The sequence below is a fragment of the Parus major genome, chromosome 4, assembly GCF_001522545.3.
Source record: "Parus major isolate Abel chromosome 4, Parus_major1.1, whole genome shotgun sequence".
In the NCBI taxonomy this organism is placed as follows: Eukaryota; Metazoa; Chordata; class Aves; order Passeriformes; family Paridae; genus Parus; species Parus major.
In genome coordinates, this window is record NC_031771.1 from 13,395,176 (window position 1) to 13,413,579 (window position 18,404).

The 18,404-nt window shown below is 40.9% G+C and overlaps 1 protein-coding gene across 4 annotated transcripts in view; it reads right to left on the bottom strand.

Annotated features, from left to right (window-relative positions):
- Positions 1 to 1,015: 1,015 nt before the first annotated feature.
- ARHGAP24 (Rho GTPase activating protein 24) overlaps positions 1,016 to 18,404 on the bottom strand; it is a 183,987-nt gene continuing 166,598 nt past the window's right edge. For all 4 annotated transcript variants that reach the window (XM_015625319.3, XM_015625321.2, XM_015625323.3 and 1 more), the window contains 5 exons: positions 8,700 to 8,832; positions 7,881 to 7,954; positions 7,345 to 7,466; positions 3,911 to 4,982; positions 1,016 to 1,748 (listed from right to left, as the gene is read on the bottom strand). In XM_015625319.3, the coding sequence (XP_015480805.1) occupies positions 1,505 to 1,748; positions 3,911 to 4,982; positions 7,345 to 7,466; positions 7,881 to 7,954; positions 8,700 to 8,832 (1,645 nt within the window). In that variant the 3' untranslated portion in view covers positions 1,016 to 1,504. The remainder of the gene's footprint in view (positions 1,749 to 3,910; positions 4,983 to 7,344; positions 7,467 to 7,880; positions 7,955 to 8,699; positions 8,833 to 18,404) is intronic.

An 18,404-nucleotide genomic window follows, 5' to 3' on the forward strand; every position in this document is an offset into this window, starting at 1 on the left:
GGTTCTTTAAAGCAACCTTCATCATTCTTTTTCAGCTGGAATTAAGAAATAATTGCAATATATTTAAGAGACACTAGAGGGAAGCCAAGATATCTCAACAAACCTCCCTAATAATACTGCTTGCAGTCCTAGACCCTAAGTTAAAACTAAACATCCTTAACATGGTGTAGAAAATAAAGGTTATACTTACTGTGTTTAAAGATGCCAAACAAATTATTAATTTACAGGATAGCTCTGCTGTTTCTTCTGTTTCTTTTCCACTGTCACTCTGCATGCTGTGATGCTCCGGCTGTTCCCTCTAGGTGCTCCCTTGGTGATGGCGAGAGCCTGGAACTTTCACAGTTGTAACACTTGACAGTAATCTCTTGAAGCATTCAGACAGTGTGATAACTCGCTAATACACACTGTAAATACAAGTGGTGAATATGTTGGTGTGTTTTCTTCCTCATTTACTCTTTGTTGCCAGCTGCCCCAGTAACTTCTACCATGGACATATTTTTTCTGTTATTTTTTGATACCCATCAAGAAACTGATAAGGCTACCAGAATCCCCAGTTAAACCTCCCTGTGTATCCCTTCACCAGCACCACAAAAAAGGACTTGCCTTCACCCACAGTGCAGAGGTAAGTTAGATGCAAATATGGTTTGAACAACTGATTTATATCCCCGATCTGAACTGCAGTGATCAGGCACAGGGCTTCTTCAGGGTACACCAAAAATTCTGGTCATGTCATTAACCTCTCCTTAAGTCCCCCTTTCCCCTCTCCCAACTTCTTACTCGGCCACCCATACTTATTCCCAAACAAGCAGCTGTCCACCCCTTTTTCACTGTCCCCAGTCTAAGCTGACTTCATATCCTCACTTGTTATTTTAAAGTAGGGGTGCCCTGGAACTTTGCCCCCTGGCCATTAATTCTGTGAAGTCAGTACTGGTTTATTTTGCCCGTGGCATACTTCAGTTTCTCAGTCTTGCTGTCTGTTTGGAAGCGACGCAAATCAGGGCTAACCATCCACACATTTACCTTAACATAATCTGTTTATCTTCACTCCCCAGCAAAAGGGGTAACAAAACAAAAACAAAAAAAACCATTTGATATACAAAATAAGCTGATGGTAACACAATGCCAAAAATAGCTTATTATGTTAAGTGCAAGGGAGAAAAGCCTTTATATAAAGCTTGATTGCAACAACATTTCAATTAACCAGTTTAAATACAAGACTTGCATTAAAATATTTCTTCAGATACATCTCTTGCTCTAAGGTGGTTTTTAAATTTATATACACATATCCAGTTGTAACACTTGACAGTAGTCTCATGAAGCATTCAAAGAGTATAACTTGGTAAGTACACACTGTAGATATGAGGGCTTAATGCATGTATGATTTCTTCCTTCAAAGGTTTGTAACATTTTGTTGAGTACTAGCCTCAGACAGGTGACCAGCCACCTGATACAGTATAATACCTCCAAGCCCTTCCTCAAGTCCCACAGTCTATGCTTCCACAGCTCACTGGATCCAGATGGTGTTGCCTCTTTCTGGTCTGCGAGACTCCACTGTCAGTTCTCCAAAAGTAGAGAAAAACTGCTCCATTTCCTTCTGCAGCATATCATTCCTCTTCTCTGCATCCTCCTTCGCCCGCTCTGCGTTACGCATTTTGATTTCTACCATTGTGAACTTCTTCCGCTCTTGATCCAGCTCTTCATGCAGGGCCATCATTTCAGTCTCCAGGGTGAGATTTCTCTGCTCCAGGCTGCATGAAGGAAATAAAAGCAGACAGCTTCTGAGCAGCACTCCTCACTCACTCACGCAGAAACACACACCACCAACAAATTCATACACGTCTCTTCATTTCTAAAGCTTAGACTGAATTTCTGATGGGTATATCTACAAACCGTGGCTTCATCCATGAACTGTTCTCACAGGGCAAACTCTATGGCAGTTTGTTAAAAAAATACCTTTTTCTCTTCAGTAGCTCATTTAGAAAATGCCTTTGAACAGCAAAAGGCACAGAAGCAAACAGCTCCATCTAATTCTCCAGAAGTAGGCTAACTATTGTTAGTTAGTTGCAGTAGTGTTACCTACAAGGTCAGAATAGTGCCCTGAATGCCTTTGTTTTGCTGCTTATCTCATTTCTTCAGCTGACCTGCCTGCTCTATTTGCCAATATGGACCGGTATGTATCTGTAAATACGGGCGTCATGAAGTTCAGTAAAGTGAGGTCCTACACCTGTGTCCTGGCAACCCCAGGCACACCTACAGGTTGGGCAGAGATTGAGAGCAGCCCTGCTGAGGAGGACTTGGGACTGATGGTTGATGAAAAACTCAACGTGAGCTGGTGATGTGTGCTCACAGCCCAGAAAGCCAGCTGTATCCTGGGCTGCATCCAAAGCAGTGTGGCCAGCAGGGTGAGGGAAGGAATTCTTCCCCTCTGTTCTGCTCTGCTGAGACCCACCTAGAATACTGTGTCCAGCTCTGGTGCCCCCAGAAAGACATAGACCTGTTGGAGCAAGTCCAGAGGAGGACCAAGAAGTTGTAAGAGGACTGGAGCACTTCCCCTACAAAGACAGGTGGAGAAAGGTGAAGCCTGGTGAAGGGAAGGTTGTATGAAGATCTCATTGCAGCCTTCCAGTATCTGAAGGGAGGCTACAGAGAAGCCAGAGGGACCCTTCATCAGGAGCTGTAGTGATAGGACAATGGGGAATGGCTTCAGACTGGAAGAGAGTAGATTTACATCAGATGTTTGGAAGCAATTCTTTACTCTGATGGTACTGAGGCACTGGCACAGGTTTCCCAGAGAGGTTGTGGATGCCCCATCCCTGGCAGTGTTCAAAGCCAGACTGGATGTGGTTCTGAGCAATTTGGTCTAGTGGGAGGTGTGTCACGGCAGGGGGTTGGAACTGGACGAGCTTTAAGGTCTATTCCAAGCCAAACCATCCTATGATGTTAGTGGCACTAAATGCAATCAGCACACATATTAAAGCACACGTGAAGTGTTCCACTGCACTGCACACTGTGCTGGAAATCGTGATGCAGGTGAAAGACTGCAACACTCTGCAAAGTGCTGCACTTTGACTGGCAGCTGCTGCTGTCAGCAGCTCTCACGCTGTGATCTACAACTTGCACTGTCAGAGGTACCAGTACACACAGCTGCTCTGCAAGAGCAGAGGTGAGAACAGAAGGTCCTGAACAGCTTGACTGAAGAACCTTTGTAACAAAGAGAGCACATTCAGCTCTGCACTTCTCAGTGCACTCAGCCCAGACTTTGAGGTTACTCACTCATCATGACAACCATCCACCCCAGCAACCATGCTCTGTATGAGCAGAGTGTGCACTATCTGTAGGCAGAAACACACCCCTCCTCTGCCCTCTTTTAACAGGTCTGAGCTTTGAAGGAAAAGCTCAGCAGCAGAGCAAAGACAGGATGATGAGTAGAGGTAACTCCCAGATGCTGTATTTTCTCAAGAGAAATGGGGGACTGCAAAGGAGTCCAGCAGTCTCCTCAGTCCCAAAGACTACAAGTGGAATATGCCACAACATTGCTTTCATTAAAAGGTGACACTCAGTTGCCTTTCTCTACAGAACACGCATGAACTAATGGAAACACTGCAAGAGCCTACTTATTTTGTTAATCAGATTTTATACAGATGCTCACGAGGTTCTGGCTTTACTTTTGACACCAACGGGATAGTGTGTCACAACCATGGCAAACAACTGCTCTGAAAAAAACTCCTCTGGATCATAGTATCACTGAAACAATGTCAACAATGAAAGATGATACTGGCAATCACCTGGTGATTGCCAGTGACACAGTAGTGACACAGCAGTGACTGCAGCTAGTGCAAGTCACGAGAAGAAAAACTTGGATTTACCCTGCAAAAAGGAAGTCAGATGGTAGAGCACCAAACCATCTTACCTTTTTATCCTTGTCTCATATTCTAGTTTTTGCTTGGCCATCTCTTGCTTTAAGCTGGACACCAGGCTGTGCAAAGCACTGTGGTTGTTGGTACTGTTGGGCACAAATGTTTCACTGTTATCGCTGCTGCTGGTGGCTCGGCTGCTGTGGCCCCCCACACTCCTCCTGTCACTTTTGTTCTCATAGTCACCCGGGTTAGAGAGGTCTTCGTGCGGTGGCCCATCCAGCACAGAGTCTTCAAAGTTACCTGCATAAAAGTCCTGCTCAGGGCAGGTGGTGGTGGATGAGCGACAGGAGTTGGAGTGCTCCGGGAGGGATATTTCACACGAGGACGTGGACCAGGTGGCACTGTCCACACTCTGTTTGTCATCAGAGTTCACCATAGAGAACTGCTGGTGGACATTGTCGTAGGTGGAAAGCCTGTTGTGCTGGCCTGACTCACCCACCGACGGCTCCCTCTGCTTGTTGTCCCTCAGAGTGACGTAGCCATTGGGCACCCAGCCCGGGCTCCGGCTGCCGAGGGTGCTGCTGTGCCCGTCGGTGCTGGACACGCCCATCCGCACGCCTCCGTTCTGCACGCTGTGTGTCCCCATCTTGGTCACCGGCCCCTTCAGGGACGACGTTCTCCTGGTTTGCAGGGAGCAGTTTGGTAAGGTCTGGCTCTTCTCCGGGCCCTCTGCAGAGCTGCTGAAGGACCCGTTGGTGACAATGCCGCTACCTTTATTAAAAGCGGGATTTTTTTTCACCATCAGTGGCGGGCTCCTGGTGACATCTGGCTTCTGGATGCTGTTCCTGGGGCTATTCGTCTTGCTGCCTGGCAGAGCAGTCGGAGACTCACAGTCCATGCTTCCCCTTTGGGGAGACTCGGGTGTGTCCCAAGAGCAGCGCCTCACTGCAGTCTCCTTGGTGTTGTTGTTCTCTTTGTTCTGTAGCTGCCCTGCAGTGGTTTTCTTTGGAATTTCATTGTTGTTGTTGCACACCTCAGGTCCCATCTGAGGCTCTATATCCTTGGGAAACAGCTCTTCGTGTTTGCTAATCATCACTGACATGAGCTGCTGGACTACTACTGTACCTGAAAGGGGACACCAAGCACATGGCTGTGAGTGGCCTGTTTTATTTAAGGCATAAATATATTTTATCTCCTAGATTCCACAAATACTTAGCAAACATTCAGCTTAAACAAACATTGACACAATGCATCCATCTGTGTAACACCCTGAATGTTTAACAAGGCTGAAGTGCCTCTTGGCTGCAGGGCCACATCAGCATTATCTCTTCCTTCCATCACACCGAGCCAGCAAGGCCTCACAGACCCCTAAAAGCAACAGGAATATTTGCAAAGAAGCTGTTACCATGACCGTAACTGCATCCCATGAAGACCACAGGAGGAGATAATGAGCACAACCCGGTAACATCATTCTAAATTATGGCTTTCCACTCAAGGTGGAGAACGCTTTAAAACCAAACTCTCACTCTGGCACAGCACTTGTGTTTGGTAGTTTAACAGCAAATGAGCAGACAAGTGATTTGCACTGCTGGAACAGACATTTTAGTCTTCTGAAGCAAAACAGTGCAGTAATGAGACAGAATTAATTTCATGTGAATGCATTTAAGCTCTCCATGGTGAGACTGTATGCAGCCAAAGAACTATGCCACAGCATTTTATAGCATACTATGGAAGTAATGCAAGACCACAGCTTGCTGCTTCCTGTAATAGATGGCCACCTCTCCTCTAAAAGAACAGCCCCTTGGTGTGCACACCACTTGACTGCACTGTAATTTACACACTAGCATTTGGAACTGGACTTGGCATGATAAAGATGTGCGACTCTATTTTGCTAAGCAGATCCTCATTAAGGTTTATCAAGAATATTTCAGGAACAAGGTCAAGGTAGTTATAATAACCACTTCATTTTTAAACTGCTAAAAAGCTCTCAGAGGCATGCTGTGCTCTTCTAATCAATAAATTCCCACTGTGCAAAATCATTTTACATCTGTGTAATACACTGGATTTTATATCCCACCCTTTTAAAATACAAGTACCATAAGTCAATTCAATGTGGGTACTCAGCATCTTTTTTAGGTATTCTCACTTGTTTGTTTGCTGAGGCAAAACGATACCTTAGAACTAGGTAGTAGGAAAATTCACTTAGCTACTCCCCTGGAACACTTTGTTGCATTCCTTCTGAGAACGTTATCTGTTGTGTGCAGAACTTTACTACAAATACTGCTTTGTCCTCGGGCAACTTTTATAACTGCATTTGACAGGGATGAAATTTCCCCGGGGCTGGAATTCTGAAGGAAATCTCTGCTGAATCAAACAAAACCAACTCCTCCTCCCCATGATAAAGATATGATTCCCCATAGCTGCATGTTTTATTTTGAATGATTGTGCAAGAAAAGCACTCTGTATCTTCCAAAAGGAAAAGAGAAATGACAAAGGGTGGCCATGAGCACCAATCAATGTGTAGTCTTTGTTCAAAGTTCCTACACATAGCCCTATTTCAAATCAGCACTGTCTTATGTCAAATTTTATAGTTATGCTTAAAAGAGGTCATAAATCTGTTTAATCAAACCCATTTCTCATTAGTTAAAAAAGTGTATGTGCCTTCCTACAGAGAATGTACTATCCATCCCATTTCCTACAACAGGCACCATCATTTTAATTCTAGGGCTGTTGACAAGCAGGCTGGAGAGCTGCTCAGACAGTATTCACAGATTTCATACAGATTTTATTTGGAAATGCCATGTTTCTGTTCACAACACCGTCATTGTCATAAGAATTAAAAAGAATAAGGGGAAAAAAGTAAGGCCTCAGAAAAACAAGTGAATGAACCAAGCATAGAGGGAATTCTATCTGGGAAGAGAAAAAGCATCATACTCACAAAGACTAAGACTAGAAGGAAGTTATAGGAGGACATTGTCACATCCATATTTTTGTCTTAATCACAGCAAAATGCTACAGCTGAACATGTCTGTAAATGAGAGCATGCAGCTGGTAAATTGATTCATGTTGTTCAGGAAGGCATGTAATATACAACTGCCTCGTGGGGGTTCTACACGGGTCACTGAAGTGTGAACCTGAGCTTTTCCTTGTCCTCAAGAACCACAGAAATATTAACTGCACTCCAACTGCATGTGCTGAGTAAGAACATGCCATGCTTGCAGGAAGTTTTGAGAGAGAAGGTCCGTGTTTAGTGAAGCTGCCAAGGCAAAACAAACTCATGCAAAGTGTGCTTGGAACGCTGCACATTCAGTACCTTTCATAATAACTTGCAAGATTTAACCCAAAATCTCATTCGGGTTGAAAATTTCTGTCTCTATATAACAGCTATATGGAACTTACTGCACAAACTGCATGGACTGGTATGTGCTGGTAATAAACCTAAAGACATTTCTTCTTTTCTCTAACAAATTATGTACAGTAAGCTCACCCTCCATGATAGTCAGAGGATCTTCCACTTTGGGGCGCAGGATGTTGGGGCCAAAAACTGTAGCCAAGTTTTGCACACTCATTTTGTTTACACCTGAATAGGACTGGACTTCATCAAGGAATCTGTGGGGAAGAAAGAAGTCCTTAAGGAACATGTAAAGAGAAAAACTAGGAAAAAAAGAAAAAAGGTCCAATCACGTGATTGCTTCTTAACATAGTTTAAGTATTGCATTCCAAGTGCAAACAAAGCAAATAACTGCAGCTAGAAAAAGGAAAAAAAAGGTCCTATCAAGATAATAGAATAGATTCACTCCTACCTTCTTGCACTCCTTGCCTGCTTAAGAAAGAAAAGTCACAATTTTGATAGAGCAAATTACTAATTAGTCATGCAATAAACCTACCGTTTCACTACCTTCACTTGAGTTCTCCAGTCCTCCAAGTGTGAGTAATGTTTTTCCTTCAGGGCACAGACAGACAGGTCTGTCTGTCAGCTCACACTTATAAACACCATTGTGATATTTTTGCATGAGCACTTACCTACAGATGTATTTCAGCAGATTGTAATTGACAGCTGGCAGGCTCTTTACTTGCTTCACCAGTTCTTTCAGGCCCTTTAAGAGGTTTAAGGAAAAATAAAGAGTCAGTTTTTTAATATTTTATTAGAGATTTTTTTTTAAAAGTCAGCAATTCTAATTACAAGACAACAGACACACACTGAAACTGCAGCATTAAATACAGGTTATGATCAGGAACAGCTTGTAGAACCCATTTTTGGATTTGGCTAACATGGATTAGCTCTGGGAAAAAATAAACAAGAAAATAAATATCTTGTTTTCATCATGTCTTTTCTTTTTCTTTTTTTCTTTCTTTTTTTGACCAGCAGCTCCATTCCTCCTGCTGATAACAAGACTAAGCCTTCCGGGAACAGTTCTGGTTTGAACTAGCTGGCATTTCCCACAAGAAACTACTTGGTTATTTTACCCAGTTCTGGTCCATACTAGATTCTGACTAATAAATGACTCCTGGTTTAACAGCAAGAGTTGAACAGCAACCATCAAGACCCTTTCTTTTATAGTTCAGAGTCTAATCTATGAAAAGATATGTCTCTTCCATAAAAGTGGAAGCTATTGACTACAGTGATGTTTAATTAACCTGGATTCACTGACATGCAATAAATACAGCTAATGTTATGCTACACACCTTTATATAGAATTCCCAAGGACACAGGTGGTAACAATTTTCATATAAAACTTGCTGCAATTAATAGATACTCATCTAAATTAGGCCAAACCAGCTTCTCTCCTCCTGAAAACTGAAACAGCCTTTTATTTCATCTTATTGGAGTTACCAACTCACCGTTTCTTCCTCCTTGCTGAGCATTTTGGCACAGGAAAGAAAATCTTCATATTTTGCATATGGTACAACTGGTTCTGGGAGTTCCCTTAGGTACAGCTTGAGCAGTGAAGCCACAGTGTGCACATCTGTGTTGCTGTTGGGGTGAAATACAAGAAGTCATTAATGTGAATCAGGATGATACTGTCAGACTGACAAGCTAAAACCTGCCACTTTTCCATTGTCATCCCACATTTTACTCATCACCAGTATATACATTTACAACCCTACCTGTAATCTGTTTTTTGTTGGATTTTTTTGTCCTATAAAGAACTCAGGATACCCACAGGCAAATGTCTGTCAACTCTAATGATTTATTACCGTAAATAATTACACCTAAGGCCCTGTTTGCAGAGACAGGTATGGAGGAGATAGATCCTGCCTCTTGTTGACAAGCATCTCCCTTCAGACATGCAAAATTCATCTCAAATGCCACTTTCTGTTTTCACCTGAGTTAGAAACAAGGCATTCACATAGTGGGAGTTCTTCTCCTAGTGATGACCCCAGCTCCAAAAACATGCCCAGCATGTCTCAATTCCATTTTATCACCACGTCCAGTATTATTACCAGTATCCATGAAGCAGTTTTTAAAGGAAATCATATACAGCACAGGTATTTAGTTGATGTCCACCTACTGGAATTACAGCTCTTTCCCTGACATGCATCTTTTTCCTATGGGCTCCCACTAAATGACTACTGTGCCTTTTAGCTGTACTCTTACACCGAAAACCTGGATATTCAGAACCACAAATCCCTGGGAAATGAGTTTTAGCTCTATCTTGTACCAAATAAGCTGAGGCACCAAACAGAAAATGCCTGAATGCTTGCAGAATAGATAACATCACAGGACCAACACTCAAAGACCTGATAGGACATGTGCTTCCCATAATTGCATTTGCAGAAATTTAAGGGTCTTTTTGGATACAGCTAGTAGGAGCCTCAGCTGTTTATCAGGCACACTAAAACTAACACAGGGAGAAAGATCACAATCACAAATTCAGACAATGCAATCACACTTGCTTCAATGTTTCTGTGGTGTGTAAAGTTACACATGTTAACTTAGGAGTTCTTGCCTGAAAGTAAGTAAGTAAAAATTAGATGTAAGGCACAAGTTAGCATGAAGAAATCTCCCTTGCACTGTGTCTGGCTCCATCCCTGGGTTTAGCTACTCAGGCATTTATTCAAATCCTTACTGGAATGTTCTACATGCTTTCCCTGATTCAGAAAAAGAACTGTACTGCAAGCTGCTATTTTTCCCTCTGATTTCTGAAAAATCAGAGAAAGGGGCACTAAATTTTCATTAATTCTTTCATTAATAAGAAACAGAAAATGCACACACATGCCTACAATGTGCATCATTATGTATTTTCTTTTTCTTTGCAGACTTCAGACATGGAGTATTTTTTTAAACTCACAGTGTCTCAAAGGGAGCCATTGGTATTTGACACACTTAAGCTTTGCTAGAGGTATGTTAATCATTATTTTGGAATAATCTGTTAAAACAGTAATGACTTTTACTAAGTTAAATCTTAACAGGAATGGTGGGAACAACCTTAGAGTAATGTGGTATGGTATGTCAGAAGAGGAGAGATGTTAAAGCACTGTGTATATTTAAATGTTCACCACCACCAAACTCCTCAAAATGAACATGCAGAAAATATTTCTAATTCCAACATGAATAATTCCCAGCCCAAATTCCAAAAAGCATTTTCTAGAGAAACTCTATAAAACACTAATGCAAACCCACATTTTTAAAGTTCAAGTTCTAATCTCTTGACTACAACCCTCTGTTGTAGAGTGGCTTGAACTCAAAACAGTGTTTACCTATCCCCCACACTTTCTGGATACATATATAACAAATGTGGTGAACTACTAGCATGAAACCAGGTATGATTGTACTCTTTTATGACATTAAAAATGCTAGCTCAGATTTGGCCTCTAACCCTTCTGTTCTATCTATTCTCAATTCAACACCGACTGCCTTTCAGAAGATTTTATTATTACTGCTTATTTTATTTAAACAAGGAAACTCCTCACACCTTGCCAAAGGACTTAACCACATCTTTACAGGTTCTATTTGCATAAAACTGGAGAGGCCTTTCCAAAATACAAGAATCAAACAGGTTAAGTGAGGGAAATTACTGAAGAACAATTAGAAGTTGGCACATAGGTCTCTCAGTAAGGGGATTAACACATTTACATCTTCCCTTCTTTGTACTGCCAGGATCATGCTTCATGTAGTATGTAAGAAAAATTTTACACCAGTCCTTGCTCCTAGAGAGGGCACAGCAGCTGAAGGATAAAAAGGCTGAAGAAGGGGACAGAAGCCTAGAAAGTTAATGCAATTTATAAAATTTCTTTTTTCAGTGTGAAGTACTGTTGGATTATCACTGTGAGAGGTAAGCTGAGTGCCAAAAACTGTGGATCTACCATGGAAGAACTGAGAGAGAAATGGAGAGGCAGGATGCTGAGGAGGAAAGAAACTCAAGTTTCTTTCACTGGGAAGTGTCGTTCTCAAATTAACTTCCTGAAGCACATGCTGTATTTACAAGTATATAGGAAGGTGTTTTATAAAATGGGATTAGAAACCCAGGTTGCAATAAGCAGACAGAGACACATGTATATTTTAAACTAATTTTTCAATTATTATTATTTTCTAAGGCAATACCGCAGACTGCCACAAGATGGTGGGGTTGCAAAATAAGATTTTGGAACATTTGTTATTTTTTCCCCTTAACTGTACTGGACCACTTCTTAGGACTTCATCTACCTGTACAGCAATTACCGTACAGATTTGGGCAGCACAAACAAAATAAACGCAGTCTGTATCCAAAGACATACTGCTTGCCAAGCTCTTTAAGAACTAGATTTTTAAATTCTGCTTTATCAACATTTAGACAAAAGCTAGTAAATTTCTTGTTTGAGTGCAACTGTGTGTATAAAAATGTCGGTATTTTTATAAATAATGTAACTAAAAGACTGTCTCTCAGAATCTGAGACTTGTTTAGACCTTACAATGTAGTATTATTTTTTTCACCTTTTACTTTAAATTACAGGGGGCTATTTTAAAATGGCAGACTCCAGTCCTAATGCATCTGTATTTTGGGTGTTTTATTCCACAAGTACCACTAAGCACTTTACAGCCACAGAGGACAGCTGTAGATTTCCAAGAAGCGCTGAACTGGAGGACCAGGAGCCTTTATTTCTCTTTTTAGTCTAGAGTGTTCCATCTACAGTCTAAGTCAAACAACAGCACTTATATTTCTGCCTTGAGGATAAACTGGTGTAGTTTTTAGAACATGGATCTTTGCAGGCTATGGAGGACCTTTTCCTCATAGACTTTTTTCAGTTACAACTGATCAGTTTAAGACAGGGCAGAATTTCCCCCTTAAGCACTGTCCTTGCCTACATTCCAGAATCATTACAGCTACAGAAATTTAATGATTGTACCTATCTTCATATTTCTTTTATTATCTGACTGTGTAATATCAAAGTGTTTCACGATTACACATTCATAATTAACATGATTAGAAGTATTCATTAATTTTTATTAAAATACAGTATGCCAATTTTGGCAGAAAATCCTCTGTTATCTAAATGAGAACAACTCTCATTAACCACGGCAGACTTTCTCTAAGAGCACGATTACGAGCTTGAAATGGGAATGACGAAGCACAAAGTAGGGAATTGAATGTAACATAAAAAGCATCAGCAGGCTGAGAAACAGCTATTTTGGCACGTTGTCGTGGGAGGTCTGAGAAAGATGACTTATCACACTGAAATATTAATACTGCATTCATGGTGGCATTTACCAAAGGAGCATCCCCCCACTCCAGCACTGTTCATGCACAGGCGTGACAAATGCCAACGTGTCCCAGCCTCTCCTCAGCCAGACTGCCCATATTCAAAGCCCCATTCATCTGAACTTTGTCATTAATATCTCTCATGGCGTTGCTGTTTTGACAGCACTTTCCTTTATGATACCACAGACACCGTGGAAGTGGCTGTCAGACAGATTACACTCCCTGGAGTTTTTCACTCCCTCTACCATAAACAATATCCCTGAAGCCCAGAAATCCAGGCATAACCCTCACACTCAGACCAGCAGACAGGGTGCTCAGAGAGCTGGAGTCAGCGCTTCAGAGCACAAAGCCAACAAGCCCCTCATAAACTCTCTGAGAGGAAGTATTAACAAGGCAAGGTCACATTACAAAAAGATTAATGCTGTGCCAAAAATAGCTCTAGATCATGATGGCACATAAACAGTTTGCATGAAGAACAAACAGTAGGGAACAACAAGCTGTGAGGCTATAATTCAATTTAGGAGTCCTGGTAATAAAACAAAGAAGAACATTACAGTTTGTGTACCAGTTTGACTCGTTTTCAGAGAGAGGCTTTGGTCCAGAAATTCAAAGGTCAGGTTAACTTAGTGTGCTATGTGATATTTCTTCCCCTGTGTGGGTATCTTCAAAGCATTACTCTATATAATTTTCCTACTCTATATAATTTTCCTACATAATGCAGGGATCTAGTACAAGCAGCCCTGTGCCTCATTTAAGTACCAGATTAAATTTTGTTTTGTGAAACATATATGAAAGCATTTACCAGTCTGGCTCTAGTATAAGTTAACTGATCTCTATCCTTGTGTTTTAGTTTAGACAGAGAAATAAACCAAACCTATCCTGCTCCTTTGTCCTTGTGCTCACCATTTTTACAAAGCATGCTACCTTCCACAGTCCACAAGGAATAGTGAAGATTGGCAGACCCTATTTCCAAGTTAGATACCAATTGCAGTAATTGTAACAGCAGCCAATTTATGCAGGTTTATAAAGGCTTTAAAAACAAAAATTAAGACAGTACTTTAGGACAAAGAAAAAGACAAACTCCATGGGGAAGGATGTTAAAAATTACTTCCAAAAATAACAGATCCTTAAGAAAGAGACACAAGTACGTTCAGGTAAGGTGGGCAGAGGTTTAAGAAACAGATGGGCTCTCTCTAGGAAAAAGATCTACCAGCTCCACTGAATATAACTTCTCTTGAATTATTTTCTCTTGATAGATTGGTCAGAAAAACTGTTAAATTTCTCCAAGTTTTTCCAAGGATTGCAAGCATATGTAAAATCATGGAAATCCACAACAAATAACCTACCTGTTCTTGTTTGCTGGAAGAGAAAGCCACAAATTTTGCAATCCAGATAAGAATGTTTGAAAAAAACCACTCTCTCAAACCTTGCACATAGTAACCAAATGTCATCCTTTCTTAAAGGATGGATTTCTCTAACAAATCACTGGTCACTGGTAAATGAAATATGTAGCTGCCTTTTTTTTTTTTTTTTTTTTTTTTTTTTAAATCAGAGCTGACAAACCAACCATTTCTGAAACTGAAATTCATGCAAAGCAACTACAAATGTTCATTCACTGCCAATAACTAAAGACACTCTGAGGACACTAAACCTAACTGAAAACACGACAGGACACCAATTAAACTGATTTAATGACCCTTGCATCACACTAGATATGTCTCCTAATGTGTATTTAATTGCTAGACTAGGTCTTTAAGTTGTGCCATATGCAGAGGCTATTTCTGTTAGCTGGTTAGAATAAGGGCTGGAATTGGAAAGGACATGGAAGTGAGTCCAGAGGCATCGCTGATGAGCAGATTGAGAAGATCAGGGAAAAAAGTCTGGAACCAGCAGAAACAAACAGGAATTTTCACAGGCCTAAGGCCATTTGTGTTTGGCAGGAACAAGCTTTTGAGTAAAGACTTCATTTCCCATAACAATGTGGAGTTTTAGGGATTATTGCACTTTGCCAGTAGGAAAGCTTATAAAGACCCTTCTTTGTGGGAAACTATCTGCTTCTAAACAAATTCTTATGTACAGGCTTGGATCTGGAAAACAAAGAACAATTTTTACAACCAGTGTTTGTACTTGCCATTTGCACAGTGCCAATGAAGACTGCAGCCCCACTGAGATACGTCCCATTTCCTGCAGTCACCAAAATTTTAAAGCATTCTTTGCCTCTGGAGGAGAAAAAGAACTGTGCATGTGCTCCTTCTCACCTCAATCTCGACACTGATTTTGTTTCAACAGTCCCATGGATTAGGTGCACAAGAACATACCAGTTCTACATTCTGGATTATTTAGCTCCAGTGAATAACAGTTACCATTTGCCAGCTATCAGATACTGACTGGTATCTTCTTCTCAGCTGACTCTCAGCAAAGGTGACCAGAGCAGTAAGTAATATTTTGTCCTATAATACACTATTCTTCCTTAGAGGAATTCATACTCATAAGAAAATGTTTTGCTAAATATGCGTTTATGTGAGAATATTCATAAGCTCTCTTGTGCATGCACACAAATGCTAGCAGGTGAGATATGTAACTTTTAAATTCTCTGAACCACTGAACTATGCACATCAATAATAGTTTGGAAAATCCAAGCCACGTACATCAATCACATTAATTTTTTATTCATATTTGTTTCAGTGACATTTCAACTATTTTTTCTCCCTAAGCAATCTTATCTCACATGTCATCTGATAGCAATTGTGACAAACAGCAGATGGAAAGAGGCAATATAAAAAGAGAAATCCAATTCTGTACCTCTTCTAGGTAAAAACTGGAGAACAAATCCCTATGCAACTTGCCTTATGCAGTGCCATATTCTCTCTGCCAATTTCACAGAACAAATGGTCATAATTCACTTTGTGTCATTACAAATGTATGATTTGTAAAGGAGATGAGGGACTTTATAAGTAAAACATAAGCCACAAAAGAAGAAAGAAGAAAATACCCCAAGGGCAAAGAAAATGGATTCCCTGGAGGGGGCAATTTCACACAGAGGTGGAGCTGTACTGGAAATACCAAGGATATTTCAAATCGTAGCAAGCATGAGTGATTGCCTAATTGCACTGTTAGTTCCTTAAAGCAAATTTCACAATATGTGCAGATATTCTCAGAGGGAGTGAGGTATTTATTGATTTTTGCTTCTAAACTGACACACAGTTTTGAGGCGTTGTGTTTTTCCTCACACAAAAGGCCTCAGCAGTTTTCAGCTGCAGCAGCTGCACCTCACCTTTCCAATACTGCAAGAAATTATGATGTTCAGTTTTTATAAGGGGGGTCCCGGGGTGTTGGATGTTTCAGATCAGACACAGGGTTTTCTCAGTCTGTGAGACTGAAAAATTTTCAACACTAGTTCCATTCTCATACTTGACTCTTCAGCAACATTCCAACCATAAGATCAAAATGAATAAGTGAAGGTTATTTCCACTGCATTTTTGTAACTGACTTCAGTATTGGAACACCCAGCTGCAAACTCACATGAGAGCAATCATTTCTCAGATATGTTTTATGTTTCAAAATATGGCTGCATTTTCTTTTGAGCTAAGCTATTCCCCTTCTTGTTTCTAATTTGCTTTATTCGCTCTGCTTGTGCCTGCTCTGTGGTCTTCTCTGACAAGGGGGTGTAGACAGGAAGGCAAAAGGGGAGAAAGAAGGGCAGGGTCTCCACGGAACTGTGGAGAGCAGCAGAATTCTGGGCTGAAGAACAGAATGTGCCTCTGAACTCCATCTCCCAGAACCTGTACGGTGATTTAAGGTGTGTGACCACCTTAAAACAGAGATGACATTTTAAAGGAGTTCTAACCATGGGCGTATGATCTTACCTTTGGTTTTGCTTTTAATTCTACGTTATGTATTTTACTGAATCAGCTATGAAGGCATAAAAAGAAGAACTATTTAACAGCAATTTATCACACAAAAACACACACAAGCCTACACGTATATTTCAAAGCATCTTCATGCGTTCTAAAGTGTTTGTCTGACTTATGTGTACTTGCACATAGAAAAAATGTGAGTATGAAAAATGGCAAACTCCTCAAACATCAGCTCTTTGTGTTAGTTCCAAGACTGATGACAGCAGTCAGTCTTTCTCCCTGCCAGAGGCAGTGACCCAGCACCGCTACGGCAGTGTGACCTGTATTCCATTGTGCTCAATGCCCCAGGAACAAAAATGTCAGCTCTGTTCTAACTGCAAAAATCTCTATTAGTATTGATGTAAACTCATAGGGAGAACCTGGGTGGTTTTCACATGGCAAGACTTTTGGCTAATAATAATAATATGTAATTACATATTAAACACAGTGGATCTAGAGGTTCAAAACAAAAAGTAAGCACGGATGCCTAATGTATGTGGTTTTTTTCTTTCTCTACAGCACTTTTCATATTGTGGCCACTTTCCAAGAGCTCAGCTTGCCCAACAGGCTGCATCAAACCCAGAGCCCATGGTCCTGTTCAGCACAATGAAAAGTTATCCCAAACCAAAGTCATCACACATGTACAAACTGTGAAATGAGCTCTACCTCAAGAGTTTACAAATGGAACAACTGGTTGGAGAAAATGAGAAGATGCTCAATGGAAATGATGCAGAGATCAGAGCAGAGCTGATGTCTGCTTGACTTCCGGACCACTCCTACACCTGAATCACACCTCTCCAAACTCAAATGTGAAAAAGTAAACAGGAAAAGTACCCTGTGCAAGACATGGGGACATACAAGGTCAGTGTTCTATAAATTCTGAGCTTCAGAAGCAGAACTGCAGGACCAGGGATTTATAGGCAGCTCCTGCTGATGTTTCTAATTGCTAGAGTAGAAATTACGTGCATCCTTCACAGCAGTAGCATGTAAAATCTCTTCTCCTTTTCAACTGCTAAAGCTCAGCCAACATACCTGTTCATGGGGCTCATTAGTCTGTGCTACAGATGTTGCTAGATAACCTTGAAAAAAACTTAGTGCAGCTGAGCCCTGGTCTCATTTGTTTGGAGCAGTTAGAGCTTGTGCACTTCCTTCAAGCTGTATCTCTCAGTGGGGTGTTCAGTACATCATCTTCCCACAGTTCATTGTGGCTTATTTTCTTAAGCATTTCCTCCGCAATTATTTGGTTTACAGGCACAGAAAAAATAACCTTTTGTTTCTGCCACTTGCCTACTCTTTGGTAGAGACAGGCATTATCAGTAATATTTATCATAATGTTCAAGCAAGAAATGTGCCCAATAGATGCTTCTTTACCATTTTTAAATAAGCTACGTGGTATTTGAACAGGGAGTGAGCACACCATAAGCATTTATCAGCTAACACAGTCACTTCCTACAGTCCTCTGGCTCCATAAAGCCGTTTAGGTATCAATTATCCTAACTCACCTTCAGACGATAAACAAAAAAACCTCATAGGAAGCCAAGTCACTTTTCCAGAGCATTATAAATTCTTAACTTTTCTTTTAAAGTGAGGGTCAGGACTGAGGAAACTGTTGGGAGATGAAAGAGCATTACAGGTGTCTGCCTTCTGTGCATCTCTGATGCACAAACCTTCCAGCTTAATGAATCTGTTCACTTCACAGGAACAGGGAATGAAGGAACTTAAATGATTTCCAGCAATCAGGTTTGAATTATGGCATGTTTTTGCACTAAAAGATCAAGCCACACTTTCCTTCCTGTTACTTGGATTGCTATCAGACAAAGGTCGCACATAATAAATGCAATCTGCCTCTTCCTCTTAAATCCCATTGGGCCCACAATTGCAGTGAAGCATCCTGATGCCATTGTAGGGGTGTGATATGGATGTCACTTAAAGCACATACTGAGGACAACAGCTGTTCAACAGTCTCTTGA